At 40.9% G+C, this 26,258-nt stretch overlaps 2 protein-coding genes and 1 pseudogene across 2 annotated transcripts; 1 reads left to right on the top strand and 2 right to left on the bottom strand.

The window, feature by feature from the left end:
- Positions 1–246: 246 nt before the first annotated feature.
- LOC124194856 (protein krasavietz-like) lies at positions 247–3,032 on the bottom strand. Its single transcript, XM_046589237.1, has 11 exons — positions 2,873–3,032; positions 2,581–2,652; positions 2,344–2,520; positions 2,178–2,278; positions 1,934–2,116; positions 1,588–1,709; positions 1,428–1,530; positions 1,200–1,340; positions 911–1,130; positions 719–841; positions 247–644 (listed from the first exon to the last, which is right to left on the bottom strand). The coding sequence occupies exons 2-11, from the start codon at positions 2,639–2,641 to the stop codon at positions 619–621; spliced, it is 1,257 nt and encodes a 418-aa protein (XP_046445193.1). The 5' UTR covers positions 2,642–2,652; positions 2,873–3,032; the 3' UTR covers positions 247–618.
- Positions 3,033–3,915: 883 nt separating this feature from the next.
- LOC124194855 (speckle-type POZ protein-like) lies at positions 3,916–14,822 on the bottom strand. Its single transcript, XM_046589236.1, has 9 exons — positions 14,074–14,822; positions 12,003–12,393; positions 8,364–8,485; positions 7,773–7,924; positions 7,542–7,669; positions 7,317–7,472; positions 7,148–7,237; positions 6,812–7,065; positions 3,916–6,690 (listed from the first exon to the last, which is right to left on the bottom strand). The coding sequence occupies exons 1-9, from the start codon at positions 14,085–14,087 to the stop codon at positions 6,546–6,548; spliced, it is 1,452 nt and encodes a 483-aa protein (XP_046445192.1). The 5' UTR covers positions 14,088–14,822; the 3' UTR covers positions 3,916–6,545.
- A 6,603-nt stretch (positions 14,823–21,425) lies between these two features.
- LOC124194799 lies at positions 21,426–26,235 on the top strand (annotated as a pseudogene).
- Positions 26,236–26,258: the final 23 nt, after the last annotated feature.

Here is a 26,258-nt window from a genome sequence, read left to right as displayed (position 1 = left end):
TGTTCTAATGTCATCTAATTATAAATTAAATGTGCTTACCTAAAATTCCGCTAACCAATTCACCTTGATAGTCAACCTTATGAAGGCTTTGACTTGGGCAACTTCGTTTCAATGTTTGTCGAATTGCACTCGTCCCGGCCTGCTTAACTGGACTAAAAAAACTTCATATTGATCCATAGAACAATGTCGCCTCTTTATGCTTAAAATGTGTTGCTCTAAAGAAGGAAAAATAAACATTAAAAACAATTTTATCGTGAAACTTGTTGTATTGTCTCAAAGAGTATCCCACACACCCAAACTGATAAGTAAAGCATTTAAAGATGGGATCGTGCGTACAGAAGACGTCAGCGAATTCCCAACAAATGTGATAAGGTTAAGGGAATGCAAATTATAATAATAAAAAATTAAAAAAAAATTACTAGATGTTTTTCCTTTGTGAAGCTAATAATTTCATAGATTCCTTTACTTGATCAAACAAGGTAAAGAACGGAACGTCCAAAGAAAAGGAAAAAAAAAACTCCCAAGAGATTGATTAAAAGAAGGAAATGTGAAGTGAGTGTGCCAAGAGCAATTCATCCTAGAAAACAGCAATGCAGCTAACGCTTCAATATTGTTTACTCAGTCATCTCCAGCAGATTCAGATTCTAAAAAATTGACAAAAATAAAAACATTTTCACAAAAATTTCAATAGCGAATTTTCAATTTTAAACTAAATTACCTTCTTCGGCGTTTTGAAGCCACTCAATGAATTTACTCATTTGCTCCAAGAAGACAGATTTGCCCTTCACTGAATGTGCCTCTTTGTACCACTTAATGATGGTGTCTTCAGACAATACATCGGCTGGAGGTAAAATATTGAAAGTTAATTTTTACCGCAACGGAAGGATGAAAAAGAAAATATATATTTTACTTTTGTAAAAAAGGAGAACAATTTTTTGGAAGACTTTCATGAAATTCATGTTTTCGTAGCAAAATTCCTGGACGCGTACTAGTAGAGCAAGCTCAGAGCGGCTTGTTTGCGTAAATGAGGAAAAGAGTGGAGCATACTGACGTAAATGCTTTAACGCTTGTTCAGCAACCAACTCTTCTTTTTTGTTCCATTCAACTGCTCCCATAACGGTATTCCACAACTAGATGGGTAAAAGTGAAAGGTTAAACCTAATAGACTCACAGCACATTACGAAAGAAGTTTGTATTACCGAAGTGATAACTTCATGCTCCTGCAAATGAAATTTGACGACCGCATCCTTGACTGAAGCAATTATGTCCTTCACCGGCTTATTTTCACTAATATCTTCTTCCAATTGGTTTTGCAAATCCTTCTTGTTTCCTTGATTGGCCTGAAATATAGCAGTAGGATTTAGATATTGAATTTATAATTGACAATGATTTGAAAAAAAAAAAAAAAGAAAGAAAGATCAATTCACCTGAGCTTTTTGAAAGCGAAGAACTTCCATGAGACCATTTTCTTCAAAAACAAGTTTGAAATTCTCTTCCGTTCGTTTGTTTGGTGGGAAAAATTCCGGTAAGCTGGAGAAAGTATAATGTATTTTCTGTAAATAAATTATACTAATTTATAAGGCTCACCTAGAATCGATGCCAGCTTTCCTCAACGCGGTAGTAAGACTGCTAGCTCCTTTCTCTTGCTTCCAAGTAACAAAAACGATTAGTAAAAAGTCAAGGGCCAATCCATCCTTGACCAGATGTTCCTACATTCATGGTTGAAAAAAAAAAAAATTAGTACAGTCACACAAGTCATGATGTAAAAAACATGTTTGACGTTTCAAGGACAGACACAATATTAATCTACAGATAAAGCTTTTTAGACAACTAACAATGTAAATATTGGACTAACTGCACCATTGGCGTGTAACGAGAAGTACAAATATTGTAAAAGAATCACATTCGATGGTTAAATTGTGTTAAAACTTACATTTATAAGGGAATTAAGAACAGCTGGAGGGACTGAGCCATTCGAGATCCAAAGAGCTGTCATTCTGGCGAGTTTAACACGCTCTGAATCATTAAATCCTTTTATGTACACTAAGACTTTCTTCATTTCCTCTTCCAAAAGTTTTTCTAAATACTTATAGCGGCGCATTAACTTGGTAAAAACCTTTGGAGTAAAATAAAATCCATTAATAACTCATTTATTTTATATCAAGTAATTAACCAACCTGTTCCCATCCTTTAACATGTTCCATAGAGTCAGGTCCACCGAAAAGACAACTTTCAGTTCGACATGATTTTCCATCTTGTACCAGTGTTCCACCAGGAGCTGTTATTCAAAAGAAAAAATAACTTTCATTCAAGTAATTTGGGACACACTATGTGTAATCTTACCCAATAAACCTCCTGCTATAAGAATATCGAAAAGGGCCTCCCCATAGCGACGGTAATCTAACTTGGATCCAGCAAGGTCCAAGTACTTGTAGATGGACTCCAAATCATCACCAGCTTCAGCAAATCCTGCAAGAACACTATCTCGAAATCCAACAGGATCATACTTCTCCTTTTCATCTAAATAAGAACACAGTAATGATTACACAAGTTTTGAAGTAAAGCTCAAGTTCATGTTACCCCTTTTTCGAGTCTTGATTCGCTGGCCTGAGAGTGTGGGTTTTTCTGTCTTCTGACTCATACAACAAGCAACTAGGGGAAAAAAGACATTAAAGTTTAGTAAAATACACTTGAAACTAAGAATTTTTTCTTAGAACACGACAGTTGATCAATCGGCAGTGTAAAGCAACAACGACACAAAGTACATTCCGTATCGTCATGTTGAATTGACACAATTTAGAAAGAAATCATTTTGAAAGATAACAGTGCAATAGAGAACATTAATAAAACAATAGTAATTGAAATAACATACTTGGAACGCCGACTGGAGGTAAATTAATGACGTACGAAGCGTCACGAAACAACGTGCGGCAATTTGGTCGGTAAGCTAATTGTGAAGAATGGCGATGGTGATTCCTCAAAATTGAGGATTGGAAGATTGGAACGCTGTTGCCACATCGATGATCGGCGCCTCGTAACTCGTAATAGTTGATGAAGTAATATAATATTTTATTCGTGATTCATTACTCCTCTTATATAATCTCAAAGGGTAACCAAACACATAAATAGAATTGGTTTTATTGGAATTTTTAAAAGTAATTCAACATTTTTGACTGAAAAAAACGATCCATCATTCTGTAATCTGTATCCATTGGAAGGCAAAATGAGTGAAAATTAAATTCGATTTAAACAGCAGAACCACCAAGTAATAAAATTGCCAATTTGAATGTTTTATTACATATTTTGTGATTGGAAATAGGCGACACACATCACTCAACCGATAACTAATTGGATCACGGACGATATAGTTCAATAACATCGTCTTTTATTGCTGCAGTACTTAAGTTTCTAAAGTTTCCCGGTGTAGGCTATGTACACAAGCACAACAATCTAAGATTTTGTCGAATTCTACATTAATATATACTTTCTCCAATTATATTCTCCAATATATTTTTCTTCTATATATATTTTCCAAGTATTTTTTTTTTTTTCAAATAAGGCCGGACCAGATTTAGCATTCCTTTTGTTCTCTTGTTGTCTAATCGTCTTATCAACCCTTTTTTTGCAAATTGCAATCGTCCACGTGGAGATAAAATATTTTTACATCAGAATGCGGGGGGATATCGTTGTTGCTGGTTACGCTATGCGTGCTGTAACAATATAATATTTAAAAATGCGATAGCGCACAACTATAATATCTAATCGCATCGTTTATCTTTTCATTTTTAAGCGCCCACTTTCAAAAGTTTGAATGCGCATAAGAAATGAAGCATTTCTGTCTGAAACTAGAAATACTAGTTGAATTCATTTTGTTGTATTGCAAATTTGTGAGAAATAATGTTATGATTTATACAGTGAGTGTGTGAAATATGTATTGAGTTCGATCAACATGTGGAAGCAAATGGGAGAAACCTACAACAGATAACGGCAAATTTACAGTGGAACACAGGGCGCGAAGTAGGATGGGCAATCGTCATCGTAGTACGAAGCTTTTTGCGCTGAACAATACAACAAAAACAGCAAAGCGTTCAACCATACCTATTGGTTTTGTCCATAAATGCATTTGACAGGAACAATCACAACAAATTTCATTTTCAGACAGAAAGCCAATTTTTTCTTCTTCTTCTTTTCCTTTGTCCGACATCATTTCAAAGATTTTTTTGTCTTTCTTATTTTTACTTAAACGCTCTCGCTAGTCATTGTTTCATATAGGTCAACTCAAGATTGTTTTGTTTTTTGTTTTGTTTGTTGCCAATCGGTGCGGAAGTAAGCACGATAAATTTCCCAAAACCTGTTCTGGAGTTCGATCTACTTTTCATAGAAAATAGAACTGCTGCAGACGAAGTTTGCGTGGTGAATGGATTGCTTGATTGAACAATTATCGGAACAAAATGATCAACTATAGTATATTATTGAGGTATCGTTTGCTCCGCTGATGACAAATAAGCGAAGAGGGCATTTGTACATTTCAAGAACAAAATCATTTTTCAGGATCAATACGCCCTTGGGCACGCTTTTCAACATGGCAAAAATTGGTGGGAATTCTCGAAAAAAAAAGAAAGAAAGAACAGGAAAGAACTGCAAGATGCTAGTACGAAAGCTTATTTTTTACGCAAAACGTATTTTTTATTTTGTTTGTAAAGAAATCATTTTGTAATTAGCTCAGAATAAGAACGTTCCGCAAAGATCAGTTTCTGTCAGCTTGGTTGGCAACACACAGAATGAACAGTATCGGCTACTGAATGTCGTCCAAACTGTTCATTTCACACATGGTAGACAGAGATGACACCGACATGTAAACCCAAGTCACACCATCCGCTCAGGAAAAAGAATACTGACACCCAACCAAGCCAAACAAAACCCAAACATTTCTATGAATTAATTTTATTTATTTATTTTATTTTTTTTTTTGTTTTAATTATTATTTTTTTTTGTGTCTCCCAATTTGCATTCCTCAATTACTGGACAACGACGATGTGTATCACAGCTAAGAATCTGCTCACGTTCTTATTCGAGGGGATCTAGCCTGGAAACTGAAGTCGCCAGAATGACTCTGAGCTCACACGTTCCTCTTGTACAGAATTCTGATTTATCAATAACGGAGTCCTGAAAAAATGGAAATGGGCGCATTTACGGGGAGGGGGTGGTGGCTATTACTGGCTAATTCGTCTCCAATCTCAAGTCAGGATCAGTCAGCACTCGCTAATGGAGTATATCTTAATATTTCTGAAGGAAGAGGAAGAAAAATTGAATTAAAAAAAAAACAGAACGAGTGCCCAACACCTGAAACATTGCCTATATTCCTCGAGATGACATAACACTAGGTCAATTCGCTTTCTGAGAGAGAATGAAATTGGATGCTTTTGTGTGTGGCACTTACTAGACTTGATATTTCAGAACATCACCGGAGAAAAAAAAAATTGATAATTAAAAAAGTAGGGGGATAACACACTGCCTCCAGAGACGTAAATTGTTATTACAAAAAAAAAAAAAAAAAAAGTACCATTCTTCAATTTCGAAGAGATCATGGGCAGGTATGCGTCATATTTTAACGAATACAAATATATACATGTAAATATATATATATATACAGATATATATATATATAGTTCATCATGCCGGTGTTTGGGGCATTGAAAAATAAGAAAAAAAAATGAATTAAATAAAAGTATATATATATATATCTAGATATATATATCTCCACATATATAAATGCATACATTGGTAGACGACATGAAGACTGGCCTTAAAAAAAAACCAACCTGTCGTTTGGCTGTTTTTACTTGCACGCGAATATGAAACGCTTAGGAACATGGCGCCATGTGTTCACGAAAAAGCATTGCCCAGCTTTTTTTCCGATTCTTGTTTATATTAACGTCTACACGAATCCCACATCTAAATGCAATTTGACGTTTTGAGGGGGGGGGGGGGAGGGTTTCGCCACTTGATTGTGGTTGAATATTCAGCTCAAAGACTTGGGTGGTGTGGTTAGGAAGGATGAGCTCCTGAAATTTAAAGTTAAAAAAAAGGCGGGAAATTGAAATAAAGAAAAAAAGGGAAATGTAAGAAAACCAAAAATTGACAATGATGTGGATTCCAAAAGTTGCCAATGTGGCTGATGACCATGTGGAAGGCACGATTTCAAGATGGAGCGGGGTGGGTGATGGGTTTGGCGCTCAAATACAGTCCACGAGATCTACGAAACCCAAACGCCCCTTACCTTTCCACCAACGCATCGACAACATAAAAGAGACTTTGTGTTTTTTCCTCTATCTATCCAGCTTGTCTCTCTTGTATCAGCGAATCGAAATCTCTCGTAAGCTCATCACAAACTGATGTGTGCAACAGCAAAAAAGGTTACGTATAGGTGGGGGACGCAGATGAAGACGGACGATTCGGAGTCTGGGCCATGGTAGTGATGGTTGAGTGAAGGACGGGCGCGGTGACACTGTTCAAAGACTTGTTGACTCTCTCTCTCTCTCTTCTCAATTTTGCTTAATGCGCTTCCGCGGTGGACCGATCGGCGGGATCTGCTGGGTAGCCAAGACTCGAAAAGCTTCGGCCAGCAGATGAGGATGAGACCGTATCATTGACTTCCAGCCGGCTGTCTCCATCACATCTGTTGCATGTCTAAAACAAAGGGGCCACGAATTAAGGATCGCCCGTTTCCTCAGACTGCGTCTCGACTCGTCCAACTTCAAAAAGAAGAAAGACGGACCCGAAATCAACGTGAGATAAAAAAAAAACATACGTGTTGATGAAGTCGATGGCTTGGGCCTTGAGTTGATCGGCAGAGTGGAGATCGGCTAGTATCAGAACTTCGGCAGAGTTCTCTGTCGACAGGTTGGTGCAGAGGGCTTCTTCGCACATGACTTTCAACCGTTCCAGGGCGTACTTGTCGGCGGCGGCCAGCAAGTCGTCGGCCATCCGTTCCAGGTTGGCCGCCTTGCCTGTGTAGATGAAACGAAGCATTTCGCGGAAGACTTCGTGGTCCACATCGGAGATCTGATTTCAAATTCAAATTCAAACATTTCCAATTCTTTCTGTTTATTAAAAAATGGAATTATTAGTCAAATGAAAAACTCACCTCGACGCGATTGTGCTTTCGTTCTTCCATTTCGTGCTCAAACATGGCGGCAAATACTGGACTCCGCGCTGCCAAAATGGCTTTATGGGCCTGTAATTAATCAATGAGAGAACAACCGAGGCATTTAATATCAAATTTGGCCACTAGAGAGCAATTGCTGCGAGGTTACTTGAAAGTCACGTCCATTGACGCAGAGTGTGACGTCACTGAAGCGCTGGTTTTCGAATAATAGACCCAGGTCGTCAGCTAGACGACATTCGGGCACTTTAAACTGGACAGCATTGGACTGGCCCGAAATGTTGACACTGTCGGCCACCACGCTCACCTTCAATCGAGAAAAAGAACAAAGAATGAGTATAAGAACGCCCCAAAAAATATGATGACAACGTCGTACCTCGCAAAAGAGCGTCAATTTGTCATCGGGTAAGAGGCCGTTTGCTTCGTCGAGAAGAAAGTCCCGCCGGATAAACTTTTTGAAGCCCCAATCCTTTCCCTGAACAAATCTGTAGGCTCTTTGGCTCTCTGAGAAAGGGGAAAATAAACAAACCAAAAAAGAAACAATTAGGTTACGTCCACATTCCAGCGATATGGAAACGGGGGCAGAATAATGGATGTGAAATCTCACCCATAGCTTTCGTCTCCTCTCGTTTGGCATTCAGAATGGAGAATTTGAATTTCGCTCGAACTTCCGATTTATTGCAAGAGACCAGCAGTAAATAGAGCGACAGGTAATCTTTGCTCTCTTCATCCAGCCCTTTGGGGTTCACTCGCAAACACCTGAAATTGACAAAGACAAATATTATTAATAAGGTGAATTAAAAGACACACCAAAAATAAACGACAATTATTCATGAAAACAACAAAAATAAAAACGGTCACGCGATATAGTTGGAGACAGATTAGACGTGCAATACTTTTGAAATTTTGATAACAAAATCTCCTTTTTTTATCATTTAGAATGGATCGGACGGAAACCATAACGACGCTTTTCCAATCCGAAAGTCGGTCGGTGCCCACGACCTACTTAGTCGCCCAGCGTTAACTTTTCGTTTTTTTTTTTTTAAATATATTATTCGTTTATTTTTATTGCCAACCTCAAGCGGCTCTGGCTCTCACTCGTCTTTTTTTTTTTTAACTTGTAAATTTCGATTGACTTGTTTCCGTTCATCGATTGGCACTAATGAATTTCCCAAGTAATCGAAAAAATGTCACTCACCACTTGAGCTTATCATTGGCTCCGGCAGAGAAAGTCGATGATTTGAGAACTTCTCCCATTTCTTCGCGGCAGAAACTGAAATTATTGATTGTCCACATGTAGCTGAAACGGATGACTTTCACCTGGAAAAATGATAATAAAAATAAATGACACATTTTTTCTTTTTTGTTTTTTTGCCTGGGCAATCATAAAGAAAGTCGTCTGAAGAAAAAAAAGAGAAAAGAAAAAATTGGCGATCCTTGTAAGCCCCGAAATATCCAAGAAGGACAACACTGTGGGAACCCAGGAGAGGCTGACGGTTGTAGGGGAGTTAACTTATAGGTAGGAGAAATGAGAGTAGGGCGATATGGGAGAAGGGAGAGAGCTCGGAGGGTCAGCTGGGCTGCGCTGTCAAGGCAACGTCGACTTTATGTGTGTGTGTGTGTTGTGGCTGACCCCAATTCATGTGGCAGCGTTCTCTACTGTTCGTTTTTTTTTTCGTCTTTCTCTCTCTCTCTCGCCGGATAAACGTGTTCGAGGCCTCTCATTAGTCATTTCGTTTGAACCCCTTGAGTCGACACGTTTCGGGGCGGCGAGCTTTCCCCTCCGATTGAGCCAATTCCGTCCAGTCCCTTTTTTTTATTTTATTTTTTCTTCCCCCCGACGCGAGGACATGTACATATCTAAAAGTAGGATAGGCTTCTCTCTCTCTCTCTTTTTCTTCTTTTCGAAAGAGGACTCCGCTCCACTGTACTAGTTTAGTCACGATATAGAAAACATCTTCCAGCGACACATTTGAGGTCAATCGCTCATTCAGCGCACACTAGACCTTTTTCCCTGGGATCTCTCAACTATAGGAGAGAGAGAGAACTAGACCCCGAAATGATTATCGCCCAGTCAAATATATCACGGGAATGATGCAAGGCAGTCAGGTCGGCCAAGAAAGGTGTCGCTATTCCAATGTGGGAGAGAGAAAGAGAGAGAGAGAGAAAAGTGATATTTTCAAAGACAAGACGAGGCCACACAATCAGCAGGCACAAGGGAAAGGTATCTTGGCCTCGTCTACCAAAGGAACGTCTCTCTAACAAAACAAAACAAAACAAAAAAACAGAAACAGAAAAAAATGAGAAACTTTCTTGTTCCCATTTAGGGTTTACCCGAAACTGCACTGCACAACTTTCGTGATTTACCTCGCCGGATGTGTGATAAATTGGGAACAGGCAGTCATCATCCAAACTCTCAATTCAAACAGGATCCGTACGTAGGTATACAACGTCAACAATTTCTCTCCATCCCCTCTGATGGAAATTCTTCGTTAAAAGGGCGACGGTCGTTGTCCCCCCTATCCCCCCCCCCTTTGGTTGGTGTCAATGAACTTGCCAGAGATTTGTTGATGTTTTTCTTCTCCGGTGTAATAAGAGAGAGATGAACTGGCGGGAACTCTTTTCGATATGACGGACGCGATGGAATGTCTTTCCTCACGAAATAATAAAAAAAAACGGATTTCATGTCATTTGACCTGAATTTCTCTCGCTACTTTAGCTACTTATCCTTTCGAGTGGAATCGAATCAAGACAAAGGTGCACCCGAGGGGGGAGGTAGGGAGGAGGTAGGGGGGGAATGTGCCAACGGGGGGATTCATCATAGTGACGAAATGACAACAAGCGTCATGACATGGCATGGCACACTCATCAACTGAAACCTTTCTAATTTCATTGCAATTAAGACAATCATTGGTATACGTGTTTGTTGTTGTTGTATGCGTACCCCCGCATGGAATACCGTCCTCGTGTGCCCCCATTCCACAATGTTTTAGGGTGGAGGGGGGAACGCCATAACAATCGCCTGAAAAATCGTCATCACCATGGCAACGCATTCTAGGAACAAAACTAGGTCGACGGAAGTGGAGAATAGGAATAGGAGGGAGAAGAAGAGAAGAAAAACTGAGAACAGGACGGGAGGGGGTTGCCTTGAAAATAAAAATGCACCGGGCAGTCCAGCTGTCAATAGCCCAAAGTTAATTTTACTCTCGATTCTTTATATGTTCCAAAGAAGAAGAAGAAGAAGAAGAAAAAAAGGACGACTACGACGACGACGACTAGATGTTCAGGAATCCTTCGCTATTTGCATAGCGTCGTCAACTTGGCTGCTCACAAAATTTCTGGCAAAGATGTGAGATGGCGCAAAAATGGAGAAAAAAGTAAAAAGGAAAGTGGGACGCCGGCCGGGTGTTGTATATCGAGAGCCTCACACACACACACGCACAAAAAAAAAAAAAAATAAAAATAAAATAAAAACAGCAAAAATCCTTGTAAAGGGACAAGTGACGACGTCGTTGGTGAACTCAAGGTCTCGGGATTTTGATCTAATCGTCACTGTTTCCTCACTCGTTTCCGAATTGAGAGATATCGTCGCCTGCAATTCCCCACTTTTTTTGTCCCCTGTTTTATTTCTTTTAATGAAATGGTCTCACCATCTGGGCATTTTCTCCCGACACCTTTGCACCTAGTGCTCCTAGCAGGAGAAAACTAGGAGGGTGAAAGTGGGTGGGAGTAGTAGTAGTAGTAGTGTATATGCATTAGAGAGTTTGGCTAGATGAGAACATGACCTACTCAGCTTGTGCTGCTTTTTCCCCGAGTCGAAATCTAATATAAAAAAAAAAGAGGTCATCAGGCAAACGATACCCTCCAGTGCTCCTCCCCTCTCCCTACATACATACACACACACACACGCACAAACTGTTTGTTCTCATCGTTACGGAATTGAGAGAGAGAGAAAATAAAATAAAATTTCTTTCGAGAGAGAGATATTTTGTTCGTCAGCAGCAACTGTTTCCAAGTTTCTTTTGTGTGTGTGTGTCTGTGTGCCTGGGTCTTGTATACAGATGGGACTGGAAAACGGACATCCCCTCCCAAAAAGTTCTCTCTCCACTGGGGCACCTGGGGTCGACAAATGTGTGTGTGTGTGTGTGGACACTAATGGTAAAAATGGTAAACAAGTGAATTGTAGAGTAGTAGTATAGGTGGAGAATGCCAGAAAGAAAAAAATGTGCGTGGGGGAGAGGGGGGAGAGTATAGAATGAGGGGTGGGAGGCAGGAAGAGCTTTGGCCTTGTTCTACATCCAGCGCTGAGCTGCGCTGTGTGTCTATGATGTGAGCGGCGGAGAAACGCGAGGGGAAGCGACTGGCCGACCTCGATTGAAGAGGCCGCGCGGAGGTGATCCAATCCCTCGTCTCTCCCACCACCAGAAGACAAAAAAAAAAAAAAAAGTCCCATCTCTTCTGTCTCATTGATCGCCTTTCTTTTGATTTTTTCTTTTTTCCCCAAAAGCTCTTTTTTGATGCGACGGTGAGATTTGTCTGTTGTGTATCCATTCGACTCATTACCATGACCGCTGCTGCCTTGGCTGATATTTTCTTCCTCCTTCACTTCCAAGGCAGGGGCCACCCACCCACCCACATGACCTCAAAAACAACCGGGGGAAGGAAGACTTTCGGGGGTTGCTGCCACAAAGGAGGTGGCCTGTCTCTCCCCCCCTCAAAAAAAGAGACCCCCTCAAAAAAGAAAAGAGATAGCCAACTACTATTGCGTGATTATTAATGGTATAAACGAAAGAGAGAGATAAGTCATCCGGTATTCCGGATGGATAGGACCATTTACTTGAGTGTAACACCAGTTCTCGGCGACGGGCGTGGACGCTTCCGGAGGCGGAGGACTGGGTACCCTGGAAATGGCCATGTTGCTCGTGGCACCGCTGCTGGTGGTGCCACTGCCTCCGACCAGACCGATTCCGCCGCCGCCTCCTCCTCCGCTGGTGCTGCTCGTGCTGCTGGAAGTCGTGTTGTTGTTGTTGTTATTATTGTTATTGTTGCTGCTGCTGCTCGACGAGCTGCTGGACGACGTCGTCGTGTTGCCGGATGTGCTGCTGCTGGCACTATTGCCGATGCCACTGCTGCTGCTGCTACTGCTGCTGCTGCCGGACCCACTGGACCCATTGGGACTGGCACTCGTTCCCCGTTGAGTCTGGGTGCATTCGCTCAGCACCGCGGCCCTGCAATGTCACAAACAGTTGTTGATTAAAAACGCCAAAAGTAATTAAAATAATTAAAAATATTGAAAAAAATAAAAAAACAGATTTTCCAATGCGACAACAATATGAGACAAGAGTTTCAAGTTGCCTGCCCTGGTGTGTGTGTGTGTGTGGGCGCTCTTCGCATACAAATAGATTATCAGCAGCTCAGACGGAATACACACGTCTAATTGACTATCAGCAAAGGCCATCCAATGGCCTTGAATTGACCTCCGGCGCTTTTTTTTTCTTCTTTATTTAATTCAATTCCGTGGCTGCCAACCCGAGAGAGCTCACTGTGTGTGTGTGTGTGCGTAGATGCGACTCGAAATTACCTTGAAAACATCCTCCCCACCAAAGTCGAAATATCGCCAGTGAAATTTTTTTTAAAAAGGCGCTGCTGCTTCGTCTCTGCCACCTCTTAAAAGATGGCGACGTCGACCTCGACCTCATTCTTCTTTCAACGCCTCTACATACTTTGGGGTCAACCATTTAACTGTGGTCGTCAATCAAATGTCGTTTTTTTCTGTTTTTCATATTTTTTTTGTGGGACACATTAGTAATGATTGCATTGGGTGTGTAGGGAAAACACAAAAGACCCGAGGCATTTTTCAGCTGAAAAACCTCCCTACAGATGGCGGCCAATTGAAGGCCACCGACCTGTCGACGGCCAACTCTTCCCAACCGGAGAGCGAGAGAGAGAACAGCTTTCAAGGTCGTTATAGTCGTCGACGACGCCGCCGTCGTTTGTCGCCACCACACACACACACAATTATTGTGACTCTGTTGCCCAGTGCAACGACACACACACAGACAAAGGGGGATCCATTAGAAATAAAAAAAGATGGCCCACAGGAGAGAAACCGAATTGTACGAGCCAATAATCGACGGGAGCAAAAAACCCTGAAAAACCGGATGGATAAAATCATTTTTCCTTTAAAACTCTGCGACTGACTGTGTGTGAAATCATGAGGCAAATGGCTGCTGCCGAATGAGCTTGACGCCGAGTGTGGCGCCGAAAGCGAAGCATAAACTTGGCAGGGCGTCGGTGTGAAGGTCTTTTCCAAGGGTTCCGTTCAAATTCGAACTCTAAATAAACAACCGTAAAGACTCGGTACGACACAACACACGATGGAAATAGCCTTTGTTAACATTTCATCAGCAGCAGCAGCAGCAATGTAAACGCAGCTGCAGAGAGAGCAACGATTGAGTTTGATCTCGTTTTACAAGAAAACGCTCGCCGTGCTGGTGGTGGTCAAACGACGACGACGAGAAAAATGAGGAAATGGCGATATGTCGTAGGTATCTCTATCTCTCTGGGATTGAATTTCTATTCTTTCGCCATGGAAACGACCCTGGAGAAGACGAGCCCTCCATCTCGCCACTTTTTCAAGGTGCCGTACAATCGTGTTTCGAGATAAAAAGAAAAAGATAGAGTTGACGTCAAAGTTATTTTTTCAAGGCCAACGGAAGGTTCAGCTTTTCAAGTCAGCAACCTTGTACTACACACACACACACACACACACACACTAGACCTAAAATCTATTGCCAATTATTGTTTCGACCCAAACGTGCTAGGAAATAGGAATTAATAAAGTCAAACATTACAAAAAGGATAACGAAAAAAAAAAGATTGATGAAGAGGTTTTGACATTTGCTTACCTAGCCGAGGCCATGTTATTGGCCAGTTTTGAAATCCTTTCGGATCTTAATAACTGCAGCAGTCCCGAGTCAGCCGCCTTGGAAGGAATTTTCAATGCCGGTGGTGAACAGCTCGGAATTCAGAATTTCTTTTCAATTGAGACACGCCCGACACGACAGGTGATGCAGAAAACAAAACCCAAAAACGAAAAAAGTTGCAGCAAAAGAAGAGACAAAACTTGAAACAAAAATGCGAGAACAACACACAAAGACGTCGAGGGAAGAAAATGGCCAAGCCAAAAGGAGAGCGGCGTCTGCTAATGCTGGGAGGTCGATCGATATTCACGACGAAACAGTGATTTAGAACGACCTTCGTTTGTATTCAATCTACCAAAAACTGTCTCTGTGTGTCCCCTTTTTCTCTCTCTACACTCATCGGCACATTTCCACAGAAAATAAACTTTTTTTAAGCCCAAAACCGAATCAAAACGTCAACGACAATTTTGTTTTTGAAAGAAAAACGTTGCTTTGACGTCAGTGGCACTCAAACCGAGTTGTCGACGTCGATGGGAGTTGTTTCCAAAGCAATTAAATCATTGCAGCAATGTAACAATAAAACGATGCTGCTGCTGCCGTACTGTGCGCGTAACAGACGAGTCATTCACAAACTCGACGGGTCCGAACTACTAGACGACAGAGAGAAGACTGAAACGACACAAGTAGCAACGTCGAGAGATAGCGTGCGCCCCAGCACACGATATATTACTTACTACACACTACTAGAGAGCAGAGGGCCGGGGAAAGGAAGGGAAGGAGGCCGACCGATAGTGCTGCCATCTACGAACCGTCGAATCGACGTATACACAACACAACCCTACACTACTACTACACAACCCCTCCTGGGCAGGCTCACTTTCTCTTCCCAGACGTGAGCTCTTTTTTCTTTCTTGTATTTCTTTTCTTTCTTTTACCACCACCACCACCACACACACACCACCGTGTGCGTGGGGAAATCGGAACAAATTTCACTGTTAGAAATCATTTCTCGATTTTTGTCTTTATTAGACATTTTAGGGAAGTCTGGATTTGTTTTGTTTTTGTTTTTTCGGGCTAACCAATCACCGGCACCCAAAGAGCCAACCCACGAGAAATTCGTGTCAACCTCGAAACGCGCTCTCTATCAACAATGACTTGGCGGAAACATTTCAATATCTAACTCGAAAAATCTGTCCTGCTGCAGCAGCAGCTCTCAATTGGCCCACCCTGTTGTTACTTAACTGACTCTGTCATGAAACAAAAAAAAGTAAAAAACATTTAGACTGAAATATTTCCTTTTTTTTTCTCGAGAGTTTGGTTCGTGATAGTTGAGAAATGGGAGCCGATGAATTGCGTTAGGAGCCCTAGAATAAAAAGGAACGAGGTCATTAGCTCGTGTGTGCGCTGTGCGGCCGGTAAACGAAACCATTGGAAAGAGGACGGATTAGGTGATGGCGGGAGAGTCGAGAGAGACGGGGGGAAAAGGGGGAGGTGCCTGAAAACAGCCGTTTTCTACTCTCGTATAGTAGCCTAGTCGGCAGTCCGCTGCTGCTGCTAGTAAAGGGTGTGCTCTACTCTCTCTGACTCCTTTCTTTACGCACGCTAATGCCACCGAAATAAGGGTCACACAAAACTGGGTTGCGTCAGAGAGGATCGAATCCAAGACCATTTTCGCTGGCCCAAGTTATTTCAAGAGTCTCATCAGATAGCAGCAGCAGCAGCAGCCGCCGCCTCAAGAAGGGTTCGAAAGGCTACCCACTTCATTATTAGATCCAGTTTCTCTCCTCCATTATTTAGAGCAGCAGCACTATTATTCGGCACACTCATAAATGCTAGTTTGACTCGATCGGGCATCCGATTTATTACGCCGTGAGAAACGTTTCAATTTGAAGCAAACTTTTCCTTGAGCTTTCATCCGTGTATACCGATAGTCACTTTTCGAAAAAAAAGAACGTAGTAGTAGATCTCTTTCGAAAACTGGAATCAACCAAACGGACACGGATGAATTGGTTTCTTTTGAGTGAAATGTTATTTAGCAATAAGAACAAAAGTAAGGCGGCTTAGATGTCAAAAGAACCCGGCAACGTCAAAAATGAAATTATATGTTGCTGTTATTATTAAATAAATCCTCGAGCGATATGCCATATAAGAATCGTGGTATCAACCAAGGGAAGAACAGGATGCCTTATAGAAACAATTGCGCCCATTTGTAGAGAGGTCTATAACAGTTTCAGAAAGACAAATGCTCAAGTCTGTCGTTGTCCTCTTTCTAATGGTAAACGGAACCTACCTCATTCGCTTTTATATTGAAATCGGCGCAAGAGTAAAAGGAAGTGCATTGTTTCCAAGAATTAGGAGCCATGATCCGAACGTCAAGTACAGTAGTAGTACAAACAAGGAACTAAATACTATAGTCGGTCGCCTGTCGAACCAAATTTCAAGCGTGGTCTATCGAGAGAGTGTCAAGGAGAAATAATAACGCCATCAACAAGTCGCAGACAAAAACGAATGCAATTAGTCATACACCTTAGATAATAACTTTATACATATATCAGCTGATATTATGGCCCCCCCCAAATGGCCTACATTCGCTCGTAAAAGGCATCCGTATTTTTATGGAGTTGTGTACATAATCAGAACTAATTTTTCCAGGAAAGATCATCGAGTACGGGTCCAATACGGAGCCAAATTATCTATTGGCAATTTTATGTCTTCATTCTCACAACGGTGATCGGTGATGTAAACATTCCTTAGAGTATAATGCGACAGAGTCCAGTCGTTGTTATTCAACTATAAAATAAATAGAAATAACCTCTTGAAATCTGAAAGGTTAAATAGTTGTAGACCCAATTGAATTGAAAACTTTCCCCGCTTCCCCTCAATTCGTGGCATGTATTCTATGTATAGCGTGCAACCGACCAACGAAGAAGTAGAAAGTTGAGGCGCGACATAGATTCCGTCACGTTGGTTTTCTATATACTTAAAGAGAATCTAATCCAAGATGTGATGACCCTGATTCAATATCCATCCGTACAACAGTTTGTCTTCCACTGTTTACTGAAATAATAATCAACGTCACCACTTCGTTTTGGTTAATATACCTAGCTGCATCAGCTGTCCATATAAATTTAAACGTTTTTTCCCCAGTGAATTCATTTTTAGTGGGTCAAACAGTTCCCCCGTAAAAATCCTCGGCTTGCACCCACATCAATTCGATCATTCAAATACGTCATCAATTGAAAAACGTCGGATTTTTTAAAACGAATTCATGTCTAGAATGAAATAGCCTACATCAGGTTTGTTGCTCATCTAACTGATATACCCTAGGGTGAAACTTGATTCCATGTCAACAGGACACTGTAGTAATCCACACACATTAGACGTGAATGTTATTTTCGATGACATTTAATGATCAGCAGCCACAAAAAGTTGTAGACTGGCAATAAAAACCGCCCATCACACACGCATGTATACCTGTTCTACCCTAGATACAATGCAGCAATGGAAACAAGCGAGAGGGAACAAAACGATAATAGAACACGGCCCCAAAATATAATGAATGTGACGAGGGAAAGTGGGATAGTCGAATGTAAATTGAAAACCTCCTTTTGATGTCTGAACTTATATACTGACTATACTTTCTCGTCATCAGCAGCGGGCGTCTGCTCACCGGCTCAAGTAGATACTGTACATTTGCATTGGCCTATTGACGGATGAACGGTTACATCATTTGTCGATCCCGTGATGTTTTACGGGCTGAATTAAACCGGTAGAAATGTTCAAATCACGTCAATGATGGAAACAAAAAAAAAATGATCAGGTTAAAAGGGCAAACAGTTTGGTACCGTGGCCACAGCGAAAAGAAAAAGCCGAGTGAAAGAGGACGAAGGCCATGATGGATTCCGCAAGAAAAAGTAGGGCTTCATTTTCCACGAGAAAAGCCTGTCGATGCACTAGCTAGCTATAGTATCCGGTGAACAACTTCTTAAATAAATAGAACATCTTTCTCCCAAAAATTTCTCTCTTCTATTTATCTCCATTTCATTGTGATAGTTACGGCTGGTGAGCTATAGCGCTGTATAACTACTACCTCGTCGCTTTTCAACGAATCAAGTTTCCGAGATACCATACACACAGCACGGCAGCAGCAGAACAAAGGATGGCTAGGCTTTTTTTTTTTTTTTTTTTTTAAATAAAGACCGACGACGAGTGAAATGAATGTCACGTATATATACAGTCAGCAGGGGACATTAAAGATAAAAAGAATCGCTTAAAAAAATCCGAGAGTTTAGTTGGTGAAGGTTGGACGAACGTTTTTTTTGTGTGTGAATTTTTGTTTTTTGTTCTGAAAGGCGATGCGGTATCTGGGCTTCTAGCGCAGACTCAAGCGATTGATTTTTGCTTACACATCCAGATCTAGGACATGCAGCCAAGGTTTAAATGGGAGGAAGGGCAAGCGACGAGACGTTTACACGGAAGACGAACAGTATTCGACCGACAACAGCATTCTTGTGTCAAAAAATGTGCGCATACATTTCTACGGAATTTATATACTCTACTGGCTGCGAGTTGATTTGAGAAGCGTAAATATCTACTCAGCTCGGCATAGATCACATGCTACAGAGTACTATATCCAACGGTGTAGTACCGATATCATGGCTGTACGATCAAATGCCCCGCGTTGCTCCGTCCCCATATAAAAAGGTCCAGCCTTTGCTTCGAACTTTTCTATACCCGTAGACCGAAATGTAGAGAGACCAGGGTCGATGGGAGAAAGTGGGTCAAACATACAAACTAACTTTTCTCTTTTTCCGCTGTGCCCACACTCTGCTTGATTCCTCTGTACGCAGACTGTAGTACTGCTGCGTGTGCTGCCTTTGGCTTCACATCCATAGGGAAGAAGAAGAACTGAGATGCAGTAGACAACTACACTACGCATCAATTATAAACGTAGTAGTGACCGAGTTGGTCTCGCAATATATACGTCTAACAAACTACAAGCAGTGGAATTTAGAAAACTGCCCTACATACAGGTATAAGGTTCAATCTGAGTTCTATTTGGATCACGGGACGATTGGAATATAGAAGTAAAATGGCGGTGAACTTGATTGTGGGCTGTAAAGATCCGATAATGAACCTGTAAATTTATTTTTTTTAAAATTCAAAATGTACGCGTGGCATAATCGACGTGTGAGATTCACTGACTTGTAAGGTGTCAGCTCAAATCTTGTCCATTAATTTCTAATTGGTAACAATTATTAATCGCGAAGCAAGTGACCAGAGACTTTTTTTGAAGAGAACATCATGTGCCGAGATGTGTCGGTGCTTAATATGCGCAACCTTTAGTATTGATTTTTGTAAAATCATAAAACGTTCATGGTAATAGGTGTACGGTAATACGAAATTTGGTCAGATGCGTATGCTTGTTAGTGCTATAAAATAGCCATTAAGAAACTCGTTCAAAATCGAATATCGATTTCCTATAGACACAGAGTAGGCTACACCCACTTCCGACTTGGTATAAAATAATCCTCGGATATTCCTGATATTAAATCACACAAAAGAATTCCTGTTTTCAATGGACCCACGTGGAATATCTTTAAAATGCCAAGGATCAAAAATGCAACCTGAACTTATAAACTAAATTACAATTGTCTATGTGGGCAAAGTCGTTTTTGTCAACTCTTCCGGTTTTAGTTTACGATGTTTTTTTTGCAAAACGTATGTGCTGTGTGACTGATTAAAAAAAAAGCATTTTATCATCACCGTCGCAAAACAGCCTGTAGTATAGGCAATAGATCAGAAATAGTGGATTTAAAATTCGCGCACTCAATATAAACTTTTTGCTAAGCACTTAACCCCATCTAACGGTAAAAAAGCTCACTACGTAGCAGGTCCAAATTTCCGCTCTAGTGTTCTGAAAACTGAAAATGTTGCCGTTCTAGTGTCAGATTTTACGAGTTATTCCGGTTTTCTGTTCTTCATTCACTACAGCCGTTCTCAGTTAAACAAGACCTGCTGTCAAGGTTCGCCCTCGGGTATTAACGGTCCTGAAATCAATTACTTGGTTTCTGAATTTTTAGAACAATTAAAATGAAGTAATTATTTGGAAATTTAGTTCAACTGATTCCTGGCAGAGGGTTTCCGAACTTCATTTTTCCCGTGTTTGCTTCGTGGAGACTGATTAGACTCGTTCTTAATTTCTTCACTTGACGACTTGACGTCACCCCTGGAGTTCGCCATTTTTCATTTCGGAAGTTTCGTTGTGTCGGTTGAGTGAAGTGTTGTGTGAAGTGAAGAAAGAACAGCAATTAGGTAACAGGAACAATTTCATTTATTATTGATTGCTTTTATAGGCTACTCGTTGAATTAAAAAAAAAATACGTTTTAATTTCAAAATTAGAATGTTGTGTCGTCGTCTCATAGAGTATTTCTCAGACTAAAAGCCTAGTTTTAAAAAGGAACAGAGTTTAGTCGAACAGTTATTTTTGGTTTTTCAAATTTAGTCTTCTACCTTTTTTGCCAGATTTTTGTTGTTTGCGTTTGGCGCGTCTGGCTCTCTGACCATTTCCACGGCGTTTTTATTTATTGGTCTTCTTTGGACAACATTTTTGCTGCTTAGTTTTCATCAGCTTGACAGCGGCTTTTTTTTCTTCTTCAAGTTCTTTATCTGCTCGTGCCTCTTCTTTATCTGCTGCAGAAGCATCCTTGAGATTTATGATGGAAGCTGCCTTCATCAAAAGGCGCCCCTTTTTCTCATTCCATTCTTCTTTCTTCAGCGGCTTTTCCTAGAAAGATCTTTTGTTAGTTTAGGTTTAGCTTAGGTTAGTAAACTATTTTTACCCCAACAAAAAACTCAGAATTGTGTATTATTTCACAATTTAGCCCCCATGTTTCAGACTTTTTATAAGCCGATGAACAGTCTCTTAAGACATATAGAATCTCTTGCGAATGAGTCGCTTGAGCAAGAAGCGTTTTTGCAGTTTTAGCGACTTCAACTTTTTTGTTCAGGTGGGACATAACTTTTTCCCCAACGTTCAGATTTTTCACCAGATTTATTTCTGAATCCGTTAGGACTCCATAAGGGTCCATTTTAACGAAATAAAAGGATAAGTTAGAATAAAAAAAGGACAAGTATAAACTAGGTCGTTCTCCAACGTAAGTTCGTGAGTGAGTGATGTGCCCGGCTCCCCGGCTCGCATGTCATATTTCAAATTATGATTTAAATAATTTGAAATTAATTTTAAACTATTTTAAAACTCTGAAATACTAAAAAAAAAATATTGTTTCATTTTAGATTCCTTTTTTCCATTTGGTTATGTGATGTCAACAAGTGATGTGCCCTTTTGGGTGGATATGGAGCCCCTTCACATCAGTCTCAGCACCTTCACCAACAAGATGGCATGTTTGGGCTGTTTCAGTAATTTTGGTGGCCAGCCGGCTTTCGGTGGCAGCTATGGTGTCGGTGCAGAATTCATATTAGACATGGGATCGCAAAACGGCCCATTACGACGACTACTATCAAACTATCAAACAGGAAGAACTGCCGATCATCACACAGCCTACACTTCATCGGCCCCTTTGACTGGCCGACAGGAGGAATCCTCGTCATCTCCGGGTGTGAAGCAAGTAGAACAAGTTATGCGACTGTCGCTTGAGACAGCTAAACCTGTTCAAAACAGGAACTGAAGCAACAGCAGTCTCAGCAACCGAAGAAGCTGACTTGGACTTTAATCGCCAGCCAGCCAAGCCACAATTGACTACAAAGAAAAAGTCGATGGTTCCGCCGCCTATTTTAACACCACCAACTCCAAGTTTGGATATTGGCACATGGGACAACAAGACCGGCAGTGAAGTCAATCCACCTAGTTCAGCATCAGCTTCTCTTCAGCATCAGGCCCCTGCATGTGCCCCTATCCCCTAGCTACTGCTCAACCAACACCAATCTCGACTGTTCAGCAACCGGTTTCAGTTCCGTCAAAATCGATAGGACAACCACATCTGCCCGGCATCTGCCATCACAGCAACAACATCATCATCATAATCAACAGCAATAGCAATATCAGCAGCATAGTCAACATTATCATCATCAACAGCAGCAGGGCAGCCAACATCAGCAACAACACCAACAAGTTAATCATTAAATACAACCGCAACCACGCCCAACACGACCTACTCCATCTCCTGCTCCAGCCCAACCCGTTGGGCATCAACAGCCGGTTGCGGTAACTCCGCCTAAAACGGCTGCTGCCCAATTGGTTTTTGCGCCAACCGCTGCTCCACCAGCACCACACAGTGGCGGTATCCTACTTTCATGTAACTGCTACTCGGTACCCAGCCTACTAACCAATTGATTGAAACTACTTCTCAATTCTTCTACCTTTTCTTACTCGCCTTACTAATTTTATTAGAAACCCCTATCCGGTGTTCAACTTACTAAGGATAAACTAAACCACTTTAAATTCTTTCCTGCTTTTACTACCCACCCATTACTTAAAAAGTTTTGACCACTTCATTTACGGCATTGATTGTAGGAGATTCCTACTGATATTATTCGGCACCAAGCTACTAACCAATTGTATCCTACTAACCGACCATTTCGATTTTATTTAACTTGGAAAGAAGACTTGATTTATTCGGGAATTGAACCCGGACCTTTGGCGTGGCAGTCTAGTGCCTTACAGGCACGCCACATTGATATATACAAAAGCTACTATCCTAACGAATACTACTTATTCCTTGTAAGTTGTAACCTACTAGTCTAAGGTACTGAATTGTTCACACTACTTATAACAAAAGTACTAAATTTTTGTAAACTACTAGCTATAACCTACATTGCTTTTATTATTGATTACTTTTTAAAATCAAACTACTAACCCTACCTGAACATACTGAATTTTTCAGACTACTAACTAAATCTTTATAAACTGCTGGACCAACCTACTGAACAGAACTATGCCTACTAACAGTTTCACTAGGAATAACGTAAAAAGTAGGCAAATGAATGGTTAGTAGAGAATTTGTACTTAAGCAAGTACAGTAAAATACTGAATTGCGTTTCAGTACCATATTGAAGGGTACTGAAACTGTTAGGGGTGTGTAGGTACTGGAAATCGGTAAAATAAGCAGTTTAACGCGGCTGTGCACCGACCCAAGCCAATCCCGTGTTGGAAGAGTTACAATAAAAAAACATTTACAATTCAAAAGAGTTTGATTTGTCGGCCAAGAATGCACGTTTCTTTGTCATCAAATCATATTCAGAAGATGACATTCATCGATCCATCAAATATGAAATCTGGTGTTCAACAGAACATGGCAACAAGCGACTTGACGCTGCCTTCCGTGAAAGGTTTTGCCCATTTTCTTGATACTCATAATTTTCGTTTTTATTTTGGTGTTCAAGTACCATTCATATTTATATATTTTTTTTTCAGGGATGGAAAGGGTCCAGTGTATTTGTACTTTACCGTCAAAGCATCCGGACATTTCTGCGGCATGGCTGAAATGGTGAATTTGGCTGCAGCTCAACTTATAGAATAATTAGAAATGACCTATTGTTTTGTTTCTTAGTCGTCGGCAGTGGACATGTCGTCGACCTTATCGGTTTGGTCCCAAGACAAATGGCGTGGTCCCGTCAAATGGATTTATGTTAAAATCGTGCCTAATGCTGCGTTGTGCTTCACATTCGGCTGGAAAATGTAAAGGTTGACCCAACACAATCATTGTGTCACCAATACGAAGATACTTAATAACTAAAGAGGCGAATTTACTCACAATGTTATGGCACAAATGATGAAGACAAACATGAACGATTTTGGTTTAACCCGTGTATTTTTACTAGTAAGACAGAACAATAGGCCTAATATAATTTAGACAAGAATAAACGATAGCGACAATTTACTTGAGTACAATTGGTAGGCGGCGGTCGAGCGTCAGGCTAGGTGATGAACTAGTAAAGGGTCGATACTAGTTTAAAGAAGATTTGACAACACTTAAATGGAATTGAATTTAATACAAAACAGTACGAAAAGAGGAGCGAACGCCTCGGTAAGTTACGGGTAAAATGAGAGAGAGAAGTGCGGTGGTGAATAGCTTTTACATCGGGTTTTTATACTCATGCCGGCTGCGTTTTTTAACACGCAAGGCATAGAGAAAAACAGGTTCAGACAAGTTAAAAAGTTATATAATCCTGCCCGACCTTGTCGAAAAGAGGCAAAAACCAAGTTCAGACGAGACCGACAAAGGTTATATAACGACTATTTCTAGAGTTCCGAGAAGGGTAAAATGAGCCACAAAATATAATAAAAGATAAAGATAAAGGAATAAGAGAAAAACATGAAGTAAAATGTAATGGAGTAAAAGATAAAAGGTAAGGGAATAAGAGAAAAATGTAATTAAAGTTAAACGCGCTCATGTCGCCCGGTTGAGTCTTGCTTTTGCGCTTCTTGATAAATCGCTTCTGGCGGAATAAGCGCGGCTGGCGCTGACATCTAGTAGTCAGAGTTGGCGATTGTTTTGCAGCAGAAAAAGGGAACAGATACGGGAGTGAGCCGAACGTTCTGTTACAAAAACAACGAGAACAAGCCCGTTACAAATTCACGCGATACCCAAGAGGTTCCCGTTGAATAGGGGTCGTCAGGTAATGACCAAACTCCATTTAGAATCTCCAGTTCTAAAGAATATTACTATTTTTCAATTAGGTGTTGAAGATCCTTCATTCGTACCGCCACGCAACGTCCATTTTCGACGATTTTAGCCACTACGAGAAACGTCAAGCATAGGAAGAACAGCGAAAAACAACAGCGGCGTGTCCCCATCTGGCGGTCACAACAGTGGCAACGATTACGAAAACGAAATGGCCCCGCCCCAACGAGAACGGGAACCATATAATAGGCCTCAGTCTGATCGTCGCGATCGCGAAGGATTCGATCGTGCACCCGCAGATCCGAGAGATTTTCGTGGTAGAAATGACCCTTCTGGATACGATTACAGGGTAATATTCATTACGTCATTAATTTGGTTTTTGTTTGATAACTAGTTATAATTAACGCAAAAAAACTAGGATCGGGATGGATATAATATGCGCGATACGGCGATAGGTACTATCGTGGTAGTAACAGAGACGGACCGGGAGGATATCGTCCATCGGATCGTGATCGTGATAGCCAACGTTATCGTGGTGTTGATCGTGGAGGGGATCGTGGGGAGAAATTTGTGAAAGGGGAGACATTTCTACGTGACGGCCTTGGCGGACTTGACTGAGGCGGACTGAGGCCCTTCCGCAAACTTATCTCAATCTTTTCACTCTAACGCAACCGGCTCTGAAAAATTACGAATTCATACTCCTTTGGAAAACTAGGCTTCGCTGGTGGAAATTTTATCTTCAACAGCCCGTTCTTCTCAACACGACGGGCATTCAGACGAAACGTTTGTGGAACAGAAGATTGAATTTGGCTCCCCCACTCTGGGATCGGAACCTTTTGAAGTCTTAGAACTTTACAAACCCGCTGTGTTTGCTGATTTGCAGGTTTTGACTCTCATTTGTTATTCTTACTATTGTGTGTATGTGCTAATACCGATTGATTTTCTCTTTCAGTTGAATGAGGAGACGAAAAAGTCATTGATGGTCAAGTTTCAGCGGAAATCTTCTTGGCCGTGTTTAGTTACGTCCCAGGTGAAATTGGAGTTGACCGTTTGTTTCTTTCTTACAGACGCTTATTTCACCCGAAATAAGGCGTAATTATTCAATTATTGGAAACTTTCAAATGTTCATTACTAACTAATGTTTTTTCTCCGTTATTAGATCCGTGTTATCGCTTCACAAGGCTTAGCTCCGTATGCTGTTGGTATTTTGGTTGAAGGCTCCCCTACACCAATAGTCGAATTAGAGGATCTTCACCGTTTAATGAGTCTCAAATTTAAACAGTCGAAAATTCCGGTCTTGCCATTAAGCGCTCCTTGGACGACGGCTCAATGCGACGCTAGAGGAATGCCTTATTTAATATTTTTGTCAGATTCGACTTTCGAGCAAGGGATATGCGGTCACTGGTTTCCTATCTTTAATACATTCGAATTAAATAACCATTCCCTAATAATACGTACGAACTTCTGTTTGAATAAAAGATACGATACATTACGTGGCATATTCATTTAGAATTGTAAAAAAAATA

Source organism: Daphnia pulex, chromosome 5 (assembly GCF_021134715.1).
Source record: "Daphnia pulex isolate KAP4 chromosome 5, ASM2113471v1".
NCBI classification, from domain to species: Eukaryota; Metazoa; Arthropoda; class Branchiopoda; order Diplostraca; family Daphniidae; genus Daphnia; species Daphnia pulex.
Note: the sequence above shows the minus strand (reverse complement) of the source record. Positions and strands in the feature narration are given on the sequence as shown.

What these genes read in the sequence shown, in the direction of transcription:
- LOC124194855 (XM_046589236.1), bottom strand. An exon ending in AGAGGAGACGAAAGCTATGG is followed by an intron (nt 7,670 to 7,772) that starts GTGAGATTTCAC and finishes CCCCTTTCTCAG; the next exon opens with AGAGCCAAAGAGCCTACAGA. An exon ending in AATTGACGCTCTTTTGCGAG is followed by an intron (nt 7,473 to 7,541) that starts GTACGACGTTGT and finishes TCTCGATTGAAG; the next exon opens with GTGAGCGTGGTGGCCGACAG.
- LOC124194856 (XM_046589237.1), bottom strand. Translation starts at nt 2,641, where the DNA reads ATGAGTCAGAAGACAGAAAAACCCACACTCTCAGGCCAGCGAATCAAG. An exon ending in TATAGCAGGAGGTTTATTGG is followed by an intron (nt 2,279 to 2,343) that starts GTAAGATTACAC and finishes TTTGAATAACAG; the next exon opens with CTCCTGGTGGAACACTGGTA. An exon ending in ATGTTAAAGGATGGGAACAG is followed by an intron (nt 2,117 to 2,177) that starts GTTGGTTAATTA and finishes TTTACTCCAAAG; the next exon opens with GTTTTTACCAAGTTAATGCG.